A 24702-nucleotide genomic window follows, 5' to 3' on the forward strand; every position below is an offset into this window, starting at 1 on the left:
TATTAGTTTTAACAAAGTTTTCATTACAGCCAATGGCTTGCACAGAGGAAGTTAGTGTATTCTTAAAAAAGAATGCCAAATGCTATAATGTGTAAACAGAAATTGAGAGCATTGTGATTTAAATATTTTGATAAAAAGAAGTGGGTGATGGATAATTTTTCTTTATGTAGATGGTATCGTAAAATATCATTTTCATTTTCAATTCTCAATGAGATACTATGCCATCCACACCTTTCCAGCTAAGTACGTAATGGGTCATTCCATGTCAGTTCAACCAGCTATGATACCCATGATATCAATTTTGATGCACCTTGGTACATTTAATCGTTCCATGGTGGTGGGAAACCACATTTTCTTTTTGTATCCATCTTTTCTGTTTGCACTTTTCTTCGATTCCCAAAGCCTCCACTGTGAGCTGAACTGTTTTAGAAAAAAATATTCTGTCTCCCTTTCCAATCATTCAATATTTTTGAAATTTTACAAGCAATGTTACCCAAGCAGTATGGATTTGAGAAAAAAAATATGACATATCACATTCATATTTTAGTACATCAATAAATTAATGAAATATTTTGCACCTTTTTTGGGGGGGCCAAAAAATTATTTAACAAAATTTGAATTTGGAATGGAAAGGTGCAAAACCAACACAAGTATTTTTAAATGTATGATCTAACTTACCCGGCAATTAGTTTTTTCATTCCTTCTGAAAATGTAAACTTATTTCTGAAATTTTCATAAATGGCTACCAGATTACATATTTTTCAAATTAACTCCAAATCTAAGAATCTATTTTCAAAATATCATTAATCAAATTTTTAGAGCACAAAATGTTACTTAATGTTTTCATGGATATCAAGGAGAGAGGAAAATGGGGGGGGGGGGATATTCCAAGACCCAATATTTTTGGTTGAACTGACATGGACTGACCCTACTGTCAAATGTTGGTGTCAACTCTCAATGAACTGTGGTTTATGCAACAGTGGAAAATCAAAATAGCAGCAGATTCCCCAACATATATATACAGGGTGGGCCACAGGAAATAGTACAAAAGAAAATTAAATGCCGATAATAAAAAATGTAAAGTATGTACACAATATATATTGATGGCTGTGCAGTATGGACACATTGCCATTATTGATACACCAAACTACTTGTCTACACATCAACACAAAATGAAAACCAATCAACATATCTGTACTTTGAAAATGACTGCATCAGCGTAACCCTATATCCTGGCCATTGCACAAATTGCAATATGTATGAGTGGAACTGTAAATCATCCAGCTATAATGAACATAAATTGGCATCAAATCAAACTTTTAAATATTTTTTCGAGGCTGTTAAACTTTGTGATTAAAGACAGAATATTCTAGTCTTCAAAATTATTAGGCATAATAATGTATGCAAAAGCCTGGCCCTATCTCCCACCTAGCAGACTGCACTTGGTTTGGATATGTATTATAATCAGTTTTCAAATGAATGCTAAACATTTCCATTGATAAATGCTAACGAAAAAATAATAATAAAAAAATAGTTTTGTGGGTTAAGTGGTAGAGCAGCCACAGGCTGAATTTCTACCACGAGGACTTCACCAACTTATTTGACAAAAACTGTGTTGATCTTTTAGTTTTTAATGCACATCGTTGTTCGTGCGATAAATTATACAATGCAGTGGACATTATGAAGTGGTATATTTGAGTTAGGTATAGGAACGTCAGTCAATATTGCATATTGTAGCATCACATAGCACGAGTGGCATGAGCGGAAAGAACCGGGTAGAAATTCTACCGCTGTCCTTTGCTTCAGAAGGCAGGGAGGGTCATGTGAACCAATCACCATAGCCCTCTGCTCCGTACGGTGGGGTACGAGAAAGCATTTGCGCACGTGCTGTCAGAGATCCAAGCTTTCCCTCCAGATAGACAGCAAGTAATATAGAAGAGTCTTTTTCGCCAGGAAAGGCATTGGAAAAAATGAAGGTCAAACATATATGAAATTAGTCAAGTTTTACTTTATATTTACAGCATTTACGCATTTTTGAAATTTTAAATTTGGGAACACTGGGCGTAAGGGCGTACCATAACGCTAAGCCACTGATTATAATATATTTGTAAGTCTGAAATGGTATCATATTCAGTTGCTTGTGAACCCTAAAAGTCCCTTCATGCCCCTGTAAAAAAGGCACCCCCCTCCACTGTATTCACCTGTAAGTAATAATTATAATCAAAGCTATAGAATATTTTAACAATGAACAAGAGCAGCAGTTTAGTAATAAAATTTGTGAGTGTTTATTGACCAATAAGTACACTTTTGGTTGTTGCTGGGGACAGTTGGGTGATGGTTCTACCAAGCTTTCTGAAACCTCGGAAAATATGTGAACTACAGGCTTCCCCGTAACTTTAACTAGCGCCACTGCTCCCATACCAGGGTTTCAGATGCCTTGGTGGATCTATATGATCAGGACACAAAATGTAGAAATATCGTTCGAATGCATGCAGTTTATAGCTGAAGCCGAGAGAATATTCTAAGACACAAATTTGTCTGTGATTCTAATAACTTCCCCCTACTTTGACTTCGGCTTGTAAATCACGAATGTAATATCTGTTTCTCTGTATTCAAGCTGAGCAAAATCATATCTGATGTCTACATTTTCTTTTCTCGTAACAGTTCGTTATACTGGACACATTAAAATCGGATATTTTGTGTTTCGCATGGTTCGTACTTCGTGTACTGCGGAACATAGTTCAAGGTGCCATTATGCTTTTTTCCCTTCTGTAACACACAATATGGCGGGCACATTTTGACTACTATTGTGGGTATTCACTGTTTCCAACCTTCGTCACGTGTAAAAATTTTACATTATGTACGGGTAGCTGACGGATAGCGGTTAGAGTCTAGTTTACGTCCTTCTTGCCCGTTTACAAAACCGTGCTAGCAGACAGCCGGCGCTCCGGCATCTTGTAGGGTAAGTAAGTTTTTCTTTTTACATTTTCTGTTCACGATAGCCCCACTAACCATTCACAGCAACGAGGTATGCCTACGAGGTTAGTTTAGGTTTCATTAGCACTCATTTCACCCCTAAATATGTGCTTCATCATCGAAAAATGTCCTCAGTACGTTCAATCACGCATATTCGGACAACATCGGTTTTTCTCGATTTTCTCCTCCAGGAAATTTTTCCTCGCCTTGGGATTTAGTTTGTTGAATTCATTATACAATAACCTTTCCAACGATATATGACACGTATTCCTTATGAAAGGCCGCGGTGGCTCAGTCGGTAACGCATCTGACTACCATGCTCAAGGTCCCGGGTTCGATCCCCGGCCGGTTCAAATCCGGGAACTTTTCTAACGTTGGAAGCGGGCCCGGCGCCCACCCAGCGTTGAATGACATGGGTACCTTGGGGGGTAAAGGCGGTCAGGGGCGATGCTGATCACATCACCCCCACTCATGACCGGATCAAGTAAGTGTGAGGCGTTACCCCCACCCCCTATACGCCTTCATGGCGTGCTGCTAAGCACAGGGGAACACTTTACTTTTTCCTTATGAAAAGGACGTAAACTAGACTCTCCAGATAGCCCACGAACCATATCCGATAAGGTTAGGTTAGGCAGGCAGGCATAGTGAAAAAAAAGGGGTTGGAAACACTGACAGAGGCTTACGTCATCAAACTCTATGATCAAACGTACGCAGCATGCAGTTTACGTAGCGAAAGCAATAATGACAATTGCGAGTCAGTGATATATTTCTCTTGAAAAATACATGATTTTCCGGTCAAATATATTCCACGATGAAAGAAAATACCTCAACGAACGTTGTAAAGCTGGGAGAAACTCATTTCCGTAAGTAGTTTCTTCTCTAAAAATGAAGAAATGTGTCTCCGATATAACTTACTGTTACCCATTTTCTTTCACTCATCACTGCTAACAAATTTTAGAAAATAGTTTTATAAAAGTTCAGAGGGAGCTGACAGCAAATACTAGGGGGAACAGACCGCCCCTGTACTCGTGAAGTTACTTTGATATGAAGCGTGCATAATATTTTTCGGGTTTCACGATGTGTACATCACTGAGAAATGCACGTTTGTGTGGGAATAATTTACAAGTTGAATTTTATAATTACGTAAAATTATACGGAAATGTTCCGATATGTTCAGTGTAGCAACAAAACAAAAATGCAGGGTTTTTTTTCATCAATGCATTTTTTACTGTTTCGTTGCACGATGTTTGACAATTGCTAATATACCACTGTTTTCTGTCAGCCTGAAGCATGGCTGCTAACGTTTGTGTTGTGAAACAAGTTAGTAGCTTTTTGGACGTTTCTTGTAAGAAGGTAGTGGAAAACGAGAAGAAAGTGATTGAAACTCAACTTGGTGATGGAAAGACTGTGAAAGGTTTCGCCACTGCGGTAACGCAACTGGCGCGGAGGTCGAAGACAAACTTCCTAGGGAAAAGTTTGGAAGATGAGGCCCTAGTAAAGCAATGGATTGAATATGCGGTATTTTATGTGAACTACGTGGATTGTTCACCCACCAAGCACCAAGTTCTAAACGACCTGAACAGTTTTTTAGCAGATAAAACATTTGTAGTTGGATATTGTAAGACTGTTGCAGACGTGACACTGTATTATATGCTGTACAACGTTATGAGGTGTCTTAGTTTCCAAGAAAAAGAGAAGTACATACATTTATCACGCTGGTTTAATTACTTGCAACAGGAAGAAAAGTTACGGCAAGGAAATGAGATGATACACTTCAGCCGAATTCCCTTGTATGATTAACTATAAATCACAAAGCTGGAACTGGTGTTTCATTTCTTAACTGTCTACTTGAGGTCTCTAACCAACTCCACCCAGCTCTGTTTAAATTATGTAGAATTCTTTTCCAATTGATAGATTTCGGTTTCACAGAGCCTCAGTGGCCTGACTGCCATGCAGGAGACGACCCGATTTCGATTCCTGAGCTGGGTGATCTAAGGGAACTTTTCCAGCCTTGTCCCCACATAAAGTGCTCTGTAGCTCACCAAGCCTCATATCAATGGGAACCTGGGAACCCTACCCGGCATGAGTTTACAATACCGGACCACTCTCAAATTTCTATAAAATTTCGCCTGCTTACTAATTTCGGTGTCCTGATGACGTATCTGTAGTTCATATTTGGCGATCACTTGTTATAATTGTGCATTTACGTGTAGAACTTGTAAAATAACCTTGTGATTTACCACGGCAATTGTCCATACACAGCAATTCGGATCCGTCTTTCTTTCGCAATTCCTTAATGGTCTTCCTTTACGAAAGACGAGGAATGCCTACGAGGTTAGGTTAGGCCTGTTAGATTAGGTTCCATTAGCATAAATACAAAGAAAAATTAATATTTTGGCTTAGAGAACTATATAGTGTATAGCACGTTGATTTCTTCATGTTGCGAAAATTGCGTCTCCCGTGGAGCTACTGTGTTATGTTACGTTAAAAAAAAACTAGTTTATTTCATATTTTTTTTCTCGATTTACATACTTGAACGCCAATTATTACATGCAGATTCGTGATTAGGAGTTCACAATTAGTGAGTAGGCGAAATTTCATAGAAATTGGAGAGTGGTCCAGTATTGTAAATTCATTCCCCCTACCCCCACATCCCCTAAATGTGCCTTAATGGCATGGGGAACGTTACCTATGTAATAAAAATGGTTTTGAGGGTGTGGAAACCACAAATAAGATATGTTTAATCGAAGGTGATAACATGTCCTGATTTTCACAGGACAGTCCTTTTTTTGATGGTGATGTCCTGCGATCTGCGATGCTACTCCAAAAAACCAAATGTGTTTTATTTTTCAACAGCATCCTGTGAAATGTCCTGCAAAACATCCAGACGAATTGTTTACCTCTGTGAACTGTTGGTGCCTTTAAATATTGGGTAAAACTGTCAAAGCTGGGAATCGGATTTCTTCAAATTTACAGGAGAAAGTACTTACAGAATTGAGTTTCTGTGGAATTTCGGAAGGTCGTAGAAGTGTTTTCTCACATTTTTCAATGTATTTGGCTGCTAATTCATGTATTTTTGTATAATAATGTTCGTCCGATGCACGAAAGCTGTTGCTTGCATTTCCATGTACTTGAACCGGATGTTGCGAGCATCTGATGACATAATCCCCGGTAAGTGTTTCCAAAACACACCATTTTTCACTATATTGCCCAACCTAAAGCAACCTAACCGTGATTGTGCGTGGGGCTATTGTGAATGGTTTTTGGGGCTATCCGTGAATGGTTTTTGTGGCTACATGGGAATGGTTTTTGGGGCTATTCATGGATGGTCGTTCTATCCTGAATGGTTTTTGGGGCTATGCGGGAATTTTTCTGCGAAAAAGGTTGAAACGCTGCTTTGCCGTTTGAAACACAACGCTAGTCAATATTTGCCCGTCATTACAATAATTACTCGATATGTCGACAATAGATACTAATTTCGTTAAAAAAAAGCAAAATCCCTTGTTAAACAATCTTTTGCAATGCAGAATAAGTAAGTACGAATGTCAACAATTACAGAATAAATGAGTTACAGCCGATTCCTGGCTTTGACAGTTTTACCAAATATTGTTAGTTTGCAAAGAAGTACTTGTACATCTAAAAATTTTGACACTTGCTTTGTTCACATCCTTGGCCTCACTGCAAGCCTTATATTTATTGCTTAGAACAGTGGCTCCCAAAGTGTGCACCTGCAGCGCTGCAAAATGTTCTAGTATTTTCACTGAAATGACACTTGCTTGTAAGTCAATGATATGATTGTTCCACATATGTCCTTATTTGAGTCATTCCATGCCAAATCAACACAGAAATTTGCAATTTCCAACCTCACCATCTCCGATTTTTATGAAATTTGGGGAGTTGAAACTATGCATGGAAATTAGTAACTATGGAAATTTTTAGTTTCGTTTGACTTGTAATTGTTAAATTATTCAAGGTCAAAGTTCGCATAATTTGCCCTTTTTGAGCCCGCTTGGCTGTATTAAACGTACTGTAAGTCCGTCCCTATTTTGCCTAGGAAGCTCAAATAAAGCTTATTGTACAGGGAATTGAACAAGCTTTCCAGTGATATATAACAAGCCTACCTTTGGATAAAAATATAATTTTGTCACGTGACCTTGACCTTTGACCTTGAATATCTCAAAACATGTCATCTCCAAAAAGCGTGAAAAAAATATATTTGGTTCCTCATGCCATACTCTAAAACATATCAAAAAATCATTCTGGGACTGCAATGGGATCAGAAGATACAAAATAATATGTGTAACTATGTGACAGATAAAAGCCTCATTAGATGAACTATGACGAGTCAAATTTCCCTTAACACCCCCAACAAAATGTAAAGGAGTTATCCTGGTCATGATAGAAATAGGTTAAGCACAGGGAGATCCCTGACTGTGTGTGTCAAGCGCAGGTCCGGCATATTATTGACCGCCATATTGAATTCAACGAAAAATTTCAAAGGAAAGGGGGTGATGTGATATATGAAATCAGGCTAGAATTTCACGGGAAATGAAGTGACAAAGATTTTTCCAACGTATCTTTAGCCAGAAGATAGGTATGCGCATATCTTTGACTTACGATATATGCACATTATAATGTTGTCAACGTTCCTGTGAGCACTCTCGTTGACGTCTCTCCCACTCACATAGAACATTTGGCAATGTAGCAGGTGCAACATCATCGCAAGCAGCAACTATGCCTTCTCTCAGATGATCAATATCACGAACTTTTAGTGCATGCACCATTATCTTCAAATGTTTCTGAAGGTAAATGTCCTCCTAAGATGTTAGATCTGGGGAATGTGCAGGCCTTTTACTAGATCTCCGTCTACCCATCAATCTACCTAGAAATTTACCATGAAGAAATTGCCACAATGTCCACATAGTGTGGTCACACTCTGTCCTGTTTCAAAACTCTGGAGGCCGGACCCCGTGGCCGAGTGGTTAGCACATCTCGCTGCGACGCCAGGGGTGCCGGGTTCGAATCCCGCTCGGTCTTGGTTGTTTGTGAATGTCAATTCATCAATTTCATCATTTCACCACTCATCCCCATCCCCATCTTCGCAAATTAGCCAAGAGGCACAAAACGCGAAGTAAAATAAACTAAACCAATGGTCAATGGTCAATGGTGAAAACTCTGGAAAAGTGCCATATCCCGTAAGCAAGGATGAAAAACCTGTTCGCTTAACAAGTCCAAGAAGCCCTCACCATTTAAGGTTACGTTGTTGAATATGGACCAACCATTCCCGTTCTTCATACACTATATACCAGCAACAACCATTCGGCTGGGGTCTGTACTGTAGATTATCAAATCACAGATGTTGCATATTATTTTTATTAACTTCATCGTGAACATAAAAATTAGCCTCGTCACTGAAGATTTTTTTCATTCCAAAAGAAGTGTATGTTTGAGATACTTTTCCCAATATTCTTCACTATTTAACTATTTGGTGAATGTCGCTGATTAAAATCATATGCAATGGTATAGGTATACTCCTTTCTGTCCCGAGATGCAGTGTGATCTCGATAAGTTCCTAGCAAGTTAGGAGCATTTTAATGCTTTGTTTTTAACACCTCGAAAAATATAAAATGGTTACAAGCATGCAGTAATAACTTTTTGCTGGTTAAATATATGTTGGAAAAATCTTCGTCACTTCATTTCTCGTGAAATTCTAGCCTGATTTCATATATCACATCACCCCCTTTCCTTTGAAATTTTTCGTTGAATTCAATATGGCGGTCAATAATATGCCGGACCTGCGCTTGACACACACAGTCAGGGATCTCCCTGTGCTTAACCTATTTCTATCATGACCAGGATAACTCCTTTACATTTTGTTGGGGGTGTTAAGGGAAATTTGACTCGTCATAGTTCATCTAATGAGGCTTTTATCAGTCACATAGTTACACATATTATTTTGTATCTTCTGATCCCATTGCAGTCCCAGAATGATTTTTTGATATGTTTTAGAGTATGGCATGAGGAACCAAATATGTTTTTTTCACGCTTTTTGGAGATGACATGTTTTGAGATATTTAAGGTCAAAGGTCAAGGTCACGTGACAAAATTATATTTTTACCCAAATGTAGACTTGTAATATATCATTGGAAAGCTTGTTCAATTCCCTGTACAATAAACTTTAATTGAGCTTCCTAGGTCAAATAGGGGCGGAGTTACAGCAGATTTAGTATAGCTAAGCGGGCTCAAAAAGGGCAGTTTATGCGAACTTTGACCTTGAATAATTTAACAATTACAAGACGCATGAGACTAAAAATTTTCGTATTTACTAAGTTCCATGCATAGTTTCAACTCCCCAAATTTCATGAAAATCGGAGATGGTCAGGTCAAAGGCTGTGTTGATTTCACATGGAATGACTCATTTAGTACTTTATACATGTAAAATATTTCTGAATTTGAAATGTGTGTTTATTTTTTAACATAAGGCAAACAACCTAACCACACAACTTGAGCGATGGAACATTCTGACTTGGTGCCACGGAAAGAGCTTGAAATGCTAAGGGTGCTGTGAAGTGAAAAGTTTGGGAACACTCTGGCTTAGAAGCATATATATATTGCATGCTGTCTGTTCATGATATGATATGCAAGGTACCGAGTGATCACTGAAAGTATATACAGGGGCACTTTGAAAATTGAAAATAGCCCAATTCTGGATATTTGCATATGTTTCATGCATTGATGAGATGAATTACTACAGCTGCGGCAAGAGATTAACATATTCTTAGTATTGATTAATATTTTAATATTAGATAGTTTACTTTACCATAATATATCTGTCTGAGAAACAACGGAAAATGTGCACAACCAACAAAATTTTCATAAGTCATTCAACAAATTTTCACTTTTTAGTGGGGTACAGATGTAAAAGGCATACAAAATTTCTTTCTGAAGATCTAGTTATTTTACAGAATATAAGCTTTAATTTTAACACAACAAAACCATTGACAACAGAGATTTTATCTGATAGCTATGTACAGATATAAGTTTGATAAATGAAGTCCTTCAAATTTAATTGTTTTAGTTTTCCACATGAAATTTTCTTGTATAGAAAGTGGACAGATATGGAAATGCTAAAGCAACAGAACCTACCTGAAACGTTAATGCCATCCCCATCACTACTGAAGCTAATCTGATCCAAACTGGTATCTGTAAGTTTACGAACACTGGTGAAACTTACCTGGCCAGATCTTCCAAGCCTCGTAAATTTTAGTTTGTGATAAATTGGCTTAATATTACATTAACACATCAAAACATTGTGGTGAAAGGAGCGTCAACATTTTGTTAAATTTAATAGTACATCAAAGTTCTATTAGGAGACTGAACATGCTGCTAGCAACAAGCAATTGGGTGGAGACATGTTAACTTCATTCACATGTTGGAATTTTTATTGAATTTCCAGCCCATAGCAAGGGTAACCATTTTTTTAAAAAAAATATTCAGAATATGTGATGGAGAAATTTACACTTGTTTCCAATGAAGACTTTGGAGTGATGAAGCAGGGTGACTGCTAGTCAAGAAATTATGCTTGTGGTCTAGAATTTTTGGTATTTTTTACAGTACAGTGAATTTACATTGTTACAAGTACCTGCACTGGGATTTGGTAAAATTGAATATTTGGAAATCTAAAATTGTATTGAGTTGTGTTTAAGATTTCATAAACTTTTTCTGTATGGATGGAGAAGATTGGATTGATCTTGCCCAAGAAAGGAATAGATGGAAGGCTTGTTTTACTGCAGCCATAAAGCTTTACGTTTTAAGAAGGCTAGAGCATTTTTTGGTGATAATAGTTAGATATAGTGAAAACACATTTCTTCAAATTTACAGGAGAAATGACTGGAAAGTACTTACGGAATTGAGTTCCTGTGGACTTTTGGAAGCTGGGAATAGTGTTTGTTCCATTCGTGCAACTTATTCGGCCGGTATATAATGTCATTTTCGACAGTAATGTATCTCCGTTGCACAATAGCTCGTGCCACCATTGCCGTCGACTACGTGAATGAAATGTTCCGTGCGTTCGAATATGTAACCCCCTGTAGCAACCATGTGGTAGTTTTACCAGATGACGTGTGAGCGGGTTTTTTTTTTTCAATTTAATTTTCTGTTTGCCTAACCTAACTGAACCTAACCTAACCTTCTGTGAATGGTTTGTGGATCAATTTTCACTTAAAAACCTTTTGTGAATAGTTTGTGCGGCATTTTTAGGTTCATAAGTTTGGAAACACTGCATATCAGCGGACGACACTGCATATCACCTGACGATAGACAACGTGAGTCAAGATTGTGTGTAACGAAAGCAAATTAGCAACGACCAATAAATACTTGTAATGTGAAAAATTACGCTTTTTTTAGTGAAAAAAAACATGATCCCAAGTTGAAAAATGTTCCGCTATGCATATAAAGTACAAATGTAAATAATTCGTAAGTAAACGAGTTAAATGTGTTTTCACTATATCTAACTGGTACCCATTTTTTTTATGTCACTAAACTGCACGTATAAGATTTTGTTGCCTGTGTGCATGATTTTAAATTATTTTGCTTGAGCCAGGTCCAATCGTGGAAAAGATAAGTGATTGGAATCTCAGAAGAATTAATTTGTGAGGCATTCAGTTTTCATTATTCTTTGAAGTAGAAACTTTGTCACCAAAGCATTTTGCGTTGTACTTAACACAAGTGGAACAGGCATAGTGTTCTAACCATTCTGCCACTGAGCTTGGCACATTTACGTTATTAATAGGATTCCCACTGATCTGAAGAATTGGGAAAAGTCAATGAGATCAACTCAGAAGAGGAAATTCAAGATATTTTGTAATCCTGTTAAAAATTATCCTTATGTTTATTTTTCATAATTTATTTTCAATAACAAGATTTGTTTATCATGCAAATGTGGAGACAACACTTGTCACACTTGTATATTATTAGTATGTTAAAACATGATGATATGGTCTGGAAAACTATGTAAAAGCACATGGAAAAGTTGGGGGATTTAGTTTTGCAAAGTGGGTGGGGATCATGATTGTGGTCTCCCTATTTTCCTCATGGTACAAGCAGTTTTGTAATTTATCATGGTTGCTTCAATATTCATAGATCTTGATGGGGTGTGCGAATGCATGGAATGAATGAATGGTAGTCATCAAGATGAAAGCCCATGACACACCCACCTCTCCCCATCATGCCTAAATTATATTTCACACAAATAATTTCATTTTATTCACAATAGTTTCCATGAATTATTATTAAATACTGATAAAACCAGTGGAAAAGCTTTTCGATCATTCTAGGATAAACAGTAGGGGGTAACATTATAGTATAAGGGATACCGATTTCTTCAAATTTACAGGAGAAAGTACTTACGGAAATCATTTTCTGTAGCGTTGTGGAAGTTCGTGAATCTAGTTTTGATCCATTTTAATGCGAAAACATGTCCTGTTCTGCGAAAATTTCTGTCCGACAAGCTGTTTGTGCTGCCGCCATTTGATTTCTGCACGAGAGTACAATGTTCCATGTGTTAAGATGACGCAACCCCATAGTCAGTGTTTCAGCCTCGCCGTGTTTTCACTAGAACATGACGTGTCGAGTATTTTTAATTTTATTTTTTTATTTTTTTTTTAACTATGCTTGCCTAACCTAACTTAACCTAACCTTACGGAAAATGGTTTTTGGTGTTAACATCAATGGTTTGTGAGGCTAACGTCAATGGTTTGCGACGTATTAGCATAATTTCAAATCCAGGCACAAAAGTAGGTATTTTCCGGTGAACGAGGTTGCAACACTGCATAAATCGACAAAACACTCGCACAACGCACCCTGAACCAGTAGGCTATCGCCCGCCATAATGTGTTACAGAATCGAAATAGGAAGTAACAGTAAGTACTCGTAAATGTAAGAAATAGACATTATCTTACTTAGAAATGCATTATTTCACCTTAGGAAATGTTCCACATTCAAAAATTGTACGTTAGCAATGTAAAAAATATGATTTATAGGTGTTTCCCTTATACTATAATAGTACCCAGTACGGAAAGTGCACTATATTTAAGAATAAATTTCAAAGAAATTTGCTAAATTTCATTTTTGTGCACAATGTGTGAGGTACATGGCACAGTGGTTCAGATTCCACTTTAAACTTTAGGGCCAGTACTGATTAGCCTTTCTGTGTATAAAGCAGACTTAAAACAATGTTTCCATCTATGCATGAGATTCAAAATATTAGCAACATTGGGAGAAATACACTCTTATATAGTCTGGTTTCTTTTTAGTAGCAGTACCCACGATATTAAAACAAGTGCACAGCAGGTGTGAAACTGTCACTCTTCACCTCAAAATAATGGGTTTAATTTTAAACACTGGATTTGCATAATGATTTTTCCCAGAAAATGTTTTTTTTATTGATGAATTGAACAATTGACAATACAGAAGCATGAATGCATTGTCTGTAACAGAAGCAACTGTTTTACTTCACATTTTTATTGTGACTTACTGCTACAATTCGAGGATAGCAATGAAAGTTGAATATTGTAAGAAAATACGCAAGAACAGACATGTTTTCGTACTGTGAATTTAGTTCTCAGATATTTCAACGATCTATTGACAGCACATTTGTCGAAAATAAGGTTATGAATAAAACTAGTTTTTATATATTTTTTATAACAACTTTTAAAAACATACAGTTTTAACAATACTTTTTGTCTGTTACATGAAAATATCTCAAATTGAGGAGTTTTGAATAGCTTTCAGATATTGTACCATGTATAGTAAACAGCATGTTATTAGTGTTTACAGAATAATGGCTAATTTGAATGCTGGCCCAAGTTAATAATATTGAATAAGTATGTGAAAATACTTCAATATCTAGTTGTTATTGCAAATAAAAATGTAAATAGCTTTGTCAGAAATATAGTGAGTTGGATATGTTGGGGTGAGAGGAGGCAGTCACACTTATTGTACACATAATTAGCATACCAAAAATGCATATTTGGGTCAGACGTTTGTTAAATTATCAATTTTTCTCATTTCTTGAAAAGGTGGGGGTTGGGGGATTATCTACCAACTCTTCCTACCTCTGGCATATTCACTTATTTACATAGAGCAGAAGTGGGAGTAGATACCTTTATCATAGCCATTTATGTCACATGTGAAATACATATTGGGTGGCAATTTCCAATTTTTCCTGGGGGTTCAACTTTTTGAATAAAGGAGGGTGTGCTGGTATGCTCTGTACAGGGTAGTTTGAAAGTCTTGTAACCCCCCCTCATGCTCTTTGCACAGATGTGTATTTCTCGTCTATATTTCACTTCATATGACTGATATTGACTCACAGATTATGTGCATTCAGTTTGTTTAATTTCAAATGGCAGAGACAAGTTCCTACAGTGTGGAAGTCCATGCACCCACTAATGTCCATACAAAAAATTGTTGCGGAAATGATCAGCTGAACTATGAATCCCCAAAACAACTTGGCTGACACGTATGCAACAAGATTTGCACTTAAAATCGTTTGGGCCTACGTTTGTCAATGAACTGAGTGATGTGGACATGAGAAAATGACTTTCATCTTGTTCAAGGTTACTCGAGGTGTTGTGTTCACACTGATGTGCTGGATGTTTAAACATTAACATAAACTATCAACTAATCTCGGTCATGTGATGTGAAATATAGACAAGAAATACACATCTGTGCAAAGAACATTGGGGGACATGACTTTTGGAGTACCCTGTATCTGGCACATTACATACCATTTTCTTATTATTCAGTAATGTCACATCTAGTTTCATAATTCCAATAGGAAGAAGCAAAATAAATTGTTTATTTACTGTAGGATTCAGTATGTGTGGAATTTGCAGTAATTAATTTACAATTAAATTTAACTCTTGTAAACGAACAACTTATGCCAAAAGCTCAAAAGGAAACTTCTGAGGTGGTTTTATGAATAATTGGTCACACTGAATATGTATATTTAATAATATGCACTGTAAATTTCCCCATTATGCTTTTTTTACATCAAAGGTTGGGCCCTCCTGAGAAAGAATATTGGCTTGTCCACTGATTATGCCCTATGTACAGTGAGATCCATGAGTATTACCATGCAAATTGTCCATGACCATGTTTGTGCACTTTATTTGACCCAATTGGAGCTTCAAGAATTAAAAGAAAACTCAAAGCAAGGTGTTGACAACTGCACCAGCATACATAAAAATCCATCGCTTAAAAACACATAGGACGCAAGAGAAAAGAAAATGAAAGTAGTCATGGACAATTTGCATGGTAATACTCATGGATCCTACTGTACTATGCATTCCGTTTATATATTTCCTTATCTTATTGCCAGGTCATACTGTTTGTATGTAGTACACCAATAACATAGTTTTGTATTTAGGGCTTCCAGCACTTACATAACATTTTGATTGTGGTCATAGATATAGAACCAAATCAGATAACAAAAATATACAATTGGCACTAGAAACTAACATGATCAACAGAAAAAGAGAGCAGTACAGTTCATATTGTATTGTAAATCACACTTTAATAATACTACGTTGATTCACACATCTTGAAGACGTCCATATATTTTAATTCAATACTCCCTCTTATACTTTTTGGTTTTCACAGTAAAAAATATTAAACTTCATCTGTTAAATAACCATTATAAGCACAATTTCTGTTACATTTAAATGAATTCTATGAATGGTAAAAGTAATTTTTATATGTTATCATTTATATTTTTCCTTTTTTTTGTTCAAGACTAATTGTAAAAAAAAAACTTACAAACTTATAGTGATGGAATATAGCCTGCATATGAAATAAGTCAGTCGTGTTGGTTTTAAGAAAGTTATAGTAGTTTTATGACTGTAAGGGTTAAAAGAAATATTGTCAAATCAGAACCAGAGGAACGTTTTCAGTTGTGTTTAAATAAACTCCTCTGAAGAGCTTGCAACATCCTCCGGTTGAACACCAGTCATCACAAAGTTAGACCGCTACTCCTTTTGTCGAGAACGTGAGATTCTTAGTAACTCATCAGGGCTTGCTGGGTAATAACACCAGTATCTAAAATTATACGCTGTTGTAGGTTCACACCTGCATATGCATATGCAACCCGTCGTTAGTTGAAAATATCCAGGTGGGTTCATAAACTTCCTCTGCCGAAATGGAAAAGTGACGTCAACACGAATAAATTATGACGTAATTTGAAAACATACGTACAAGTTTCAATAACAACTTTGCCAGTCTAACTATAGTTGTCTGTGATAATCTGAACATTATTTGAAATAACAAACATTTTTAAAATCTTCACATTTTACCAACATAAAACCTTAAACACTCAGGTTCGTTACAAACTCTATTTGGAGTCAAATCAGCATAACTCCACTTCTAATCGTTAGCAGTAAGGTGGAGTCGCATATCCAATTTACTGACTCTTACTGTTCTTAAGAATACATTATATCCTCTCTCATGTAAATTAGATTCATTTTATGACCTCTGGTTCTCACACGACAATATGCAGGAACATAGGCTTGCTTTTGAGCAGTTTTAAAAAAGTGTTTAATTTATGGTAGTATAATTACAAAAATAGAAAGAAAATGACTTAAGACAGCTTCGTGGAAAACATGAGTACCTGAATTAAAACATCAAGAGTTAAAACTGTATTATGTAATGTTACCTTATGTGTATGATTACAATGTGAATGCAAATGTACCATTTTAACTGAAACTGCCAGAGTAACACAATGTGATGGTGATGCATTCTTTGTACATATTTAATGATTTAATCACTGATTATTTATTTACATATAACAAAATTACATTCGATATGTAATTCTAGTACCAACTTAACAATAACACATAACAAAACATGTAACATATGCCCCCTGTAACTTAGGGAAAGGGATGTGATCCCTTTTTGATTGAACTATCTTGTTCTCCGATGTTAAAAAAAATATATGTATATGAAGCTACCCCCTTTGCATTGCATGGTGCAGTGAAGGCACAAAGGGTTTGGCAGTAGGGCTTCACATGTTCACGATCTCAACCATAGTTGGCGGTGATGTGATTGGCACCATGCCCCCTACCGGGTATCTTATCAAAATCCAAGATGGTTCTTTTTGTCATATTGAAAGTTTATCACTGGTATTGCAGTAATCACATAAAACAATAAACTAGTTCCACACTTGTGAATAGAAGTTCATTGGGTAAGATGAACACATGCTAATCTTGCACAAGATAGGTTGCAAAGCTTTTTGTCATGTGGGTGGTGGAAAATACCACAACTTGAAGCTGACACTTCTATGTCTTTGGTTTACTTTGTGTCTTTGAGTTTGGTTGAAAGTTTAACTCATTCGTAAAAATCATCAAACAAATCATCGTCATCATCATTAACAGCAGGGGGAACGAAAGCACCTCCGAGGAAATTGTCGAGACTCTCTTCAATTCCGAACATGGCAAAGACACCATACACCATCCTCATGAAGAGTATTCGAATAAAATTGAAGATATTGGTCTCGGTTTGTGGTTCCTTGCCTGGATGTCTCTTGTCCTTTTTCTTTGGTTTGCAACTGATTTCTGCCTGAAATGCAAGAAAAAAAAATTCGTTAACATTTTTATTAGTAGGAAATTATTTCTTATGGATCAACATACATGAAGTGTAATATGATATCTGCATACACATATGCATCAGACCTGGATTTATATTTCTGGAGGTGCCACTCGGTGGCTGAGCACATTAAATGGTCAACCACTGAAGTTCCAAGGTTCAAGTTCCATGTATGGGTGTAATTTGTGAATGTCCTTCATCAGCTTCATCTGTTAATCACTCATTAGCCAAAAGTGGCAGAAAGTGATTAACTAAAATAAGAAAAGTATAAAATGCATATTTGTGGAGGTCCAGGGCTATAGTGTGACCACAAGGGAAAGAACCTTTGGACAAAAGTCTCCCCACGCCTTCCCCTCCATAGGTTCAACTCGGGCCATAAGAAAGCCTGCTCTACTGCCTCTCCCCTCATGGGAGTACGGTGCACAGGAGTTGCGGGTCTAAGCACGCTAGTTTGCTTGGAGTTCCACTATAGCATGATTCTTAGTCTCCATAGATTAAAATTTCAGTTATATCTTTTAGTCCCAAGTTATGTCAAATGCCTAGTTACGAGGGTGACTATTTATATTTCGAGCCTAACAATGAAAAAACAGGAATTTGGCATTGAAAACTGCTTTATTGTTTTTCGAAGTATTCTCCTTTATGGTCAATACACTTTTGCATTCGTTCGAACCATTTGTCAAAGCAGTTTTTCCAATCTTCTTGAGACACCTCCATAATATGGTTTTTGAATGCATCAACGGCGTCTTCCGCCGACGAAAATCGTTGTCCACGCAATTTATTCTTTACATTCGGGAACAAGAAGAAGTCATTGGGTGCCAAATCAGGACTGTATGGCGGATGACCCATCAATTCGATTTTTTGACTGTTCATAAAGTCGGTTGTTAGACGAGATGTGTGACAGCTGGCATTGTCTTGATGAAGAATGATCCGACGGCGTTTGTTTGTTTTCCGTATTTGACCGAAGACCTCTGGCAAACAAATTGTTTGCACCAATTGACGCGAGCGTCTTTTTGAGTGTTTGTCAAATTGTGTGGGATCCAACGAGAACATACCTTTCTCACAGCTAAATGATCATGTAATATTTTATATATGCTGGTGGAACTAATGCCTATGGTTGCCTCAATCTCACAGTATGTCACATGACGATCTTGCAGTATTAGGTTTTGCACAGCATCAATGTTTTCTTGAACAACAACTGATTTTGGACGACCTTCGCGAATCTCGTCGGTGAGCGAATGGCGGCCACGATTAAATTCGTTATACCAGCGTTTCACAGTGGCAAAGGATGGGGCTTCATCGCCAAATGTGGAAGTAAATTGATCGATGCACTCTTGTCTTGATAATCCACGTCGAAAATCGTAAAAAATCATCGCACGAAAATGTTCACGAGTTAATTACATTTCATTGTTGTCGCGCAATCTCCAAGGCAACATAAACAACACAAATGAAGCTATTGACAAAACATTTGAAGTACGTTTTGGTCAATAATGCCCGACGATTCCGTGCAAACGTCAAATCGCACCTAACAACAATCAGTGTTGCCAAGGCTCAAAATATAAATAGTGGCCCTCGTATTTACCACATTTCAAATGTCTAGTTTTTTCATTTTGTGGCCCTTTTCAAAGCACTTTATCCCCAGTGGAGACCCCTGTGCAGATGGAGTCCTAGTGCTGGATCTAGTTCTCTCAAGCTTCCCTTAAGTCCGGGCTTAATATTCATACACAGTACTTTTGTGTGTAGAAAAAAAAGACTTCTGTACTTGATTTGCTTTGATGATAAAAGTGATAGTCGCAATTACCATGCTATATTCATCTTTTGAACACACTTTGTATAGTTATGCATACGTATTTTGTCGACATGTATGAAAAGAATGACAGTACTGTAGTCACACAATGCCAGAGGGAGGAGAGAACACTATAAATAAAAAGTAAAGATAAAGGTTGTCCTGCATTGCTCCATGAAGACACACTGGTGGAGTACAAGTAAGGCTACAAATATTTTCAGATTCATGCGAGCAGATTAATCTGTAAATTTGCAGAAAAATTCCCTTGGATAACCCATCACGTAATAATATTATATTCCAGAATTATTTAGCTTTGTGGGTAGAGGTTATGTAGGGCGGAAAGGAATGGTGCTTAGAGTAACTCATTAAGTCTGCTTTATGAAATACAAAAATATAGAAAATCTAACATTTAAGTAATCTGTAATAGTACCCATAGTCACAGCATGCCTTCAAGGAGGTGGCAAAGTTGTGGATATATTCCCCTGTTGGTGTCTGATACTTCGAAAGTTTTGAATGGTAATTGAAAACAGTGTGTACTAACACTAAAGAAGTCATAAAAAGACCTCCCTGATGGCACAGTGTCTATTTCCGCTGTCTTGTTGGCACATTGCACAGTGGTTTGGATACCACTTTAAACTGTAGGTCCGGTCACAATTAGTCTATCTGCATGTAAAGTAGGTTCTCACCCGTGGCCATGCGGTCTAAGGTGCTGTGCTTTGGGCTACAACTGCAGGATGGCATGGGTTCGAGTCCACCTGGGTTCAGTTTCTGGGTTTTCGGTCCTGTGTATAAGACCGGTGGCAACCCACCATCGTGAGAAAATTGAGGAGCTACAAGTGAGTAGCATGACCCGATCATAAAAATCTTCTATAATGGCTGGGGGTTCGACGTGCTGACCTCACGACACCCCATTTGCAACCTCTCTCTGCTTTGCAACCCACCAGAAGTTACTTCTACCGTTATGCCTCTAACAGAACCTACCACCCCCTTTGAAATGAACTCCACTGCTCTAAGGCATGTCCTCCGCCACCCTTGCGCCAATGACAAAAGAACCAGCTGCTCCCTGGGTCTCAAAATAGCAAATGTAAATGTCAGGTCATTATTCCCCAAACTTCAGGAAATATGCATCGAAATTACAGAGAAACAGATTGACATTCTTGTGATAACAGAAACGTGGTTAACTTGCGTCTTGTGATGTAACACATGAAACGAAGGAAGATTCGGGGATCAAACCTGGGCCTTTTAGATAAAAGTAATTATTCTATTGGGGGTTAGCGGTAGCTCGTAAGCTCTCGCTTGGCTGCATCTGCATACTGCAGGAGGTACCTGAATGCACTTAAATTTACATAACACTTTATAGAATGGCAACTCTCTAGATTTGGGTTACAATGACCTTAAGCCTGCATTGGCAAAGGATGGCATTAAAAGTATATTACCTGTCTCTCTCTTTGGAAGCGTGGACCGAAGAGTTTCTAAAATAACTGTCACTCGCTTGCTGAAGTTCAGTTCGCCTCTTAAAATCTCACACAGCTTCGCTGCACTCCTCTCTCCAAAACTCAAAACCCCCTTCTTCTTACTCCAGAACCACTCTCCTGTTCTCTCCCAAAACTCAAGACCAACTCCCCGTCTCTCTCCCGAGCCAGATCCCACCTGCCTCACTCCTCATCAAAACTCCTCCCCTTTTTCTCTCTCATCAATTTTTCCTCTGCAAATATTGGCGAATGCTTTTCGCTGAGCTGGTGCTGAAGTTAACACTTTCCTATACTTCCTGTCAGGCTGCCTAGCTACACGTAACTCGAAAATGAAAATGAGGGATACGTGACGGTATCCAGCTGGGCGAAAAAAATTCCTTTGAATTTTTAAAACGTTGAGACAAGTTGCAGGTACAGTGCCGGTTATGCCAATGCAGTCCCTTAGAAGGTCTATTTATTTAATGAAGAAAAATAAAAATACATTTCACATCAGTGAAAATGAACACCACAGACTAACTCTAAAACTAAAGGGAAGGAGAAAAAAAAAATGCAGTCAAAATTAGATTTGGTTGACAGGTGTCAAGTCGTAATCTAATTTGGACTATCGAATATCAAAACAAAAGCTCTGTGGGAGCAAACTAAAATTTAAAAGCCGAGATGGCAATCAAAAATGAGAAGTCCAATGCCATATTTCGTTTGTCTCTAGCATGAATGAAATGAACACGTGCGTACTACAATGTTTATGCTGAGCACGCATACATTGGCTTCCAAGAAATGTTTATCAACACGAGCTAAGCGGTAATGTCGGCTCGGGTCAGAGAACCAAAGATGTTGATACATCAAACTCACACCAGTGAACTCACTTGTCAGCTGAACTGACGTCAGAAAGGCCAAAGCCATAAGTTGTGGCTCCACCCACTAAGCATGTGGGGGGGCTAACACCAAAGCACTAGGAATATGGGAGCAGCTGCTCACGCCACAATAAATTGCAAGACAATTTGCACTAATATAAGAGGATCCTGGTGAATATATATTGTATCGAAGCACACACAAGTTTCTCCGTCCATTGAATCTCTCTGAGAGAATAATATATGTATAGAAGATATAAGTACCATCTTCCAATAAAAATGAGAGAAAAAAAAGATTGTTGAAAAGATATCATATTATAGTGAATAATGCTATAGTGCATTACGTATTAAAATACCAAAATTGTCCAACACCGTCCATTAAATATGAGTAGATATTTGAATACACACGTGATAAGTAAAGAAAAAAAAACAACTTAGTCCACTACAAATACATAATGAGTGGAATATTAAAATCAAATGTCCATTATATGTGTATATATATTGGTTATTAAAAAAGGTAATCCTACAGTCCTTGCTGTATGGCGTAAAAGTTCCGATGTAAAGTCCGGAATGTTCTGAAGATACGCGAAAGCACTTGCGTGTATTATCCACTGCATTCCATGGAGTCCGTGCAAAAGTGTTTGCAACTGCGAAAACCGGAAAGAGGGTGTCAAAATTTACATCCCAATCATCACGTGAGAATATCGGTCCTTTTGTAGCTTAAGGAACGAGAAGTGTTCATGATTGTACCACTGGATGTAAAATTCTGGGTGAGGGACGTTTGATGAGGGGTGGGGGGTAAATCTTGAAGATCGGCGGGTGAACAGAAGGAAGAAACAGTTGGGTTAATTTGTGCTGCTAACTGTACTGTAAAATTAATCATCCAGGGGAGAATGCTGTTCACCGGACTAGGGAACCTAGTCTCGTAAAGACTGCCTTGCTGTAGAAGTAACAGCTAAAGTATGTGTCCTTGGCGGGTTGCATATGCCTGCACTCGAAGATGGTAACACACTTGTGGTGGGGACCGTACATGAAAGTAAAGCTGGTCTTGCTGCGTTCGGGCGTCTGAATGGTAACCAAATCGAAGGATACTGAAGATGGGGTAAGGTGTCGTGTTTTCTTCTGGCCACTTGAAACTTATAGGCTGGGACCCATGACGGGAAAAGTTTTCATCCGTTGCATCACTTTGAGCTGGAATGTAGTTCTGACTGGAGTTCCAGCGGAAATAAAGACAGTACTTCCGCTGCATCTTGAGGGCCGAAGCGTAGAAATGGGACAAAATTGAAGGTGTGCTCTGGTGGCTAGCACAAATCCCATCGGCCGACGGTCGCTGTGCAGTCCTGAGTTCGAGGAGGTAATGCGAAGTACTCGGCGGGTTTATGTATGCCGGGTGAAAACTGAAATTGTTGACTCCACGAACTGAGAGGCGATGGTAAATGGAGCTGCTCTCTGAAGGTCGCCGGCGCGTAGAATTCCAATGTTGAAGGCGTCTCAGGAAATCTCTGCTATGCGATGTAGACGTCATGGAGATACGAGACATTATTAGGTGAGGATAGGAATGAGGTGGCCAATGAAAAAAAAAGGAACAGGGAAAGGTTTTAAAATACAGTCTTTAAAATCACAATAACCCAGAGTATGCCATTCAAATAAAGGTACAAAATCACTAAAAATGGGGCCTAATGTCAAATAAAATATAATAACTAATAATAAAAAGCAATAAAGAATGTAAATCAATTTTAAATAACTGTTATGCTAAAGATGTGAAGGTTCACGATGTGAGACATTATTTTACCATTACGGGAGTGTAAACGTGGTGAAAATATTGATTGAAGGCTAACAAAATTGCAATAATTGTCCGTAAATCTACAGAGGTTTGGGAAAGCAAAATAGATATGCGAATCGGAACAAAATTTGGAATATAGCCGTGATTGTTAGAAATGTGGTTGTCGGAAGGGTAATTGCAGTGACGTAATAAGTGAAAGTTAAATTCTTATGTACTAGTTGAAGAACGACACTTCATGTAATAATGATATAAGGCATAGCCGGTAAGTGCAAAATTCCAGACGACCAGAAGGAATATGGCGATTGAGTATTTTGAGAAAACGATCTCATGTAACGGGATATCTGTGGCCAAAGATTGATTTAATTTCAGTAAAGCTAAGTTCATATCAGTCCAATCCGGAAGGATGATGTCAGAAAAATTGAGAGACAAATTAAAAGGTAGATTAACATCTGACAGTTTGACTGTCGTGTCCAGCGATTGGCGAGTGTGAATTATTTCATCAGCAAAAATAAGTTGATCGAAGTCATTGTAATGCAAAAACACAGAATTTCCTTCCAATACAGACACCGTGGTTTGACTATTGACGTTGCCATGAAGAATTTGAGACAGTTTAAATTGTCCTTTACCAGAGATCAGAACACCATTCCGTGTTCGAATTCGTTGTAGCTCGGGGCCAGTATGAGATTTTATTTCCATTGCACAGGAAGTTGTAGAGTTATGGTAAACCAAATTCTGAAGACAAATAACGTTTTCCTGGATTGACAATTCGGCGTGTCTACATATATATAAAAATGAAATGAACTGACAACTACTGTCCACAATTTCCACTACACGAGGAGAGCCGTTATGCTGGATTGTATAAGTCAGTTCGGGTACTTTAACTCGTGACCATTTGTCCTGTCGAAGGGTGCCAAGATTGATTGCTCTGAACACTGGAGAAATTGAATTTAATGATAGATAAGGAGTTTCCATTAATAAATGGAAGGAACGTGAAGTCATATCGTAATTAATAAGATATACGTTGGACAAAGTGTAGAACAAACCAACGTCTGTCGTATACAGAGTGTTTTTGAAATCAGGATGTAAATTTATAAAAGTGCGCAGCCAATGGGGAGATATCATATGATATGATAGTTTATTGGTTGCTATTTCGGCTATGAGAAAATCTACACGCTCAAAAATTCCAGCTGTTTGGAGAAG

The 24702-nt window shown here is 37.7% G+C and overlaps 2 protein-coding genes across 5 annotated transcripts in view; one reads left to right on the forward strand and one right to left on the reverse strand.

Annotated features, from left to right (window-relative positions):
- The first annotated feature begins 4140 nt into the window (after positions 1–4140).
- On the forward strand, positions 4141–4797 carry AIMP3 (aaRS-interacting multifunctional protein 3). The gene has a single exon (XM_083139529.1). The coding sequence runs from the start codon at positions 4267–4269 to the stop codon at positions 4774–4776; it is 510 nt and encodes a 169-aa protein (XP_082995655.1). The 5' UTR covers positions 4141–4266; the 3' UTR covers positions 4777–4797.
- A 10617-nt stretch (positions 4798–15414) lies between these two features.
- Positions 15415–24702, reverse strand: part of LOC146002385 (uncharacterized) — a 132679-nt gene continuing 123391 nt past the window's right edge. For all 4 annotated transcript variants that reach the window (XM_083140131.1, XM_083140130.1, XM_083140129.1 and 1 more), the window contains exon 3: positions 15415–17589. In XM_083140131.1, the coding sequence (XP_082996257.1) occupies positions 17359–17589 (231 nt within the window). In that variant the 3' untranslated portion in view covers positions 15415–17358. The remainder of the gene's footprint in view (positions 17590–24702) is intronic.

This window comes from Lepisma saccharinum, chromosome 18, assembly GCF_977018435.1.
Source record: "Lepisma saccharinum chromosome 18, izLepSacc3.1, whole genome shotgun sequence".
Lineage (NCBI taxonomy): Eukaryota > Metazoa > Arthropoda > Insecta > Zygentoma > Lepismatidae > Lepisma > Lepisma saccharinum.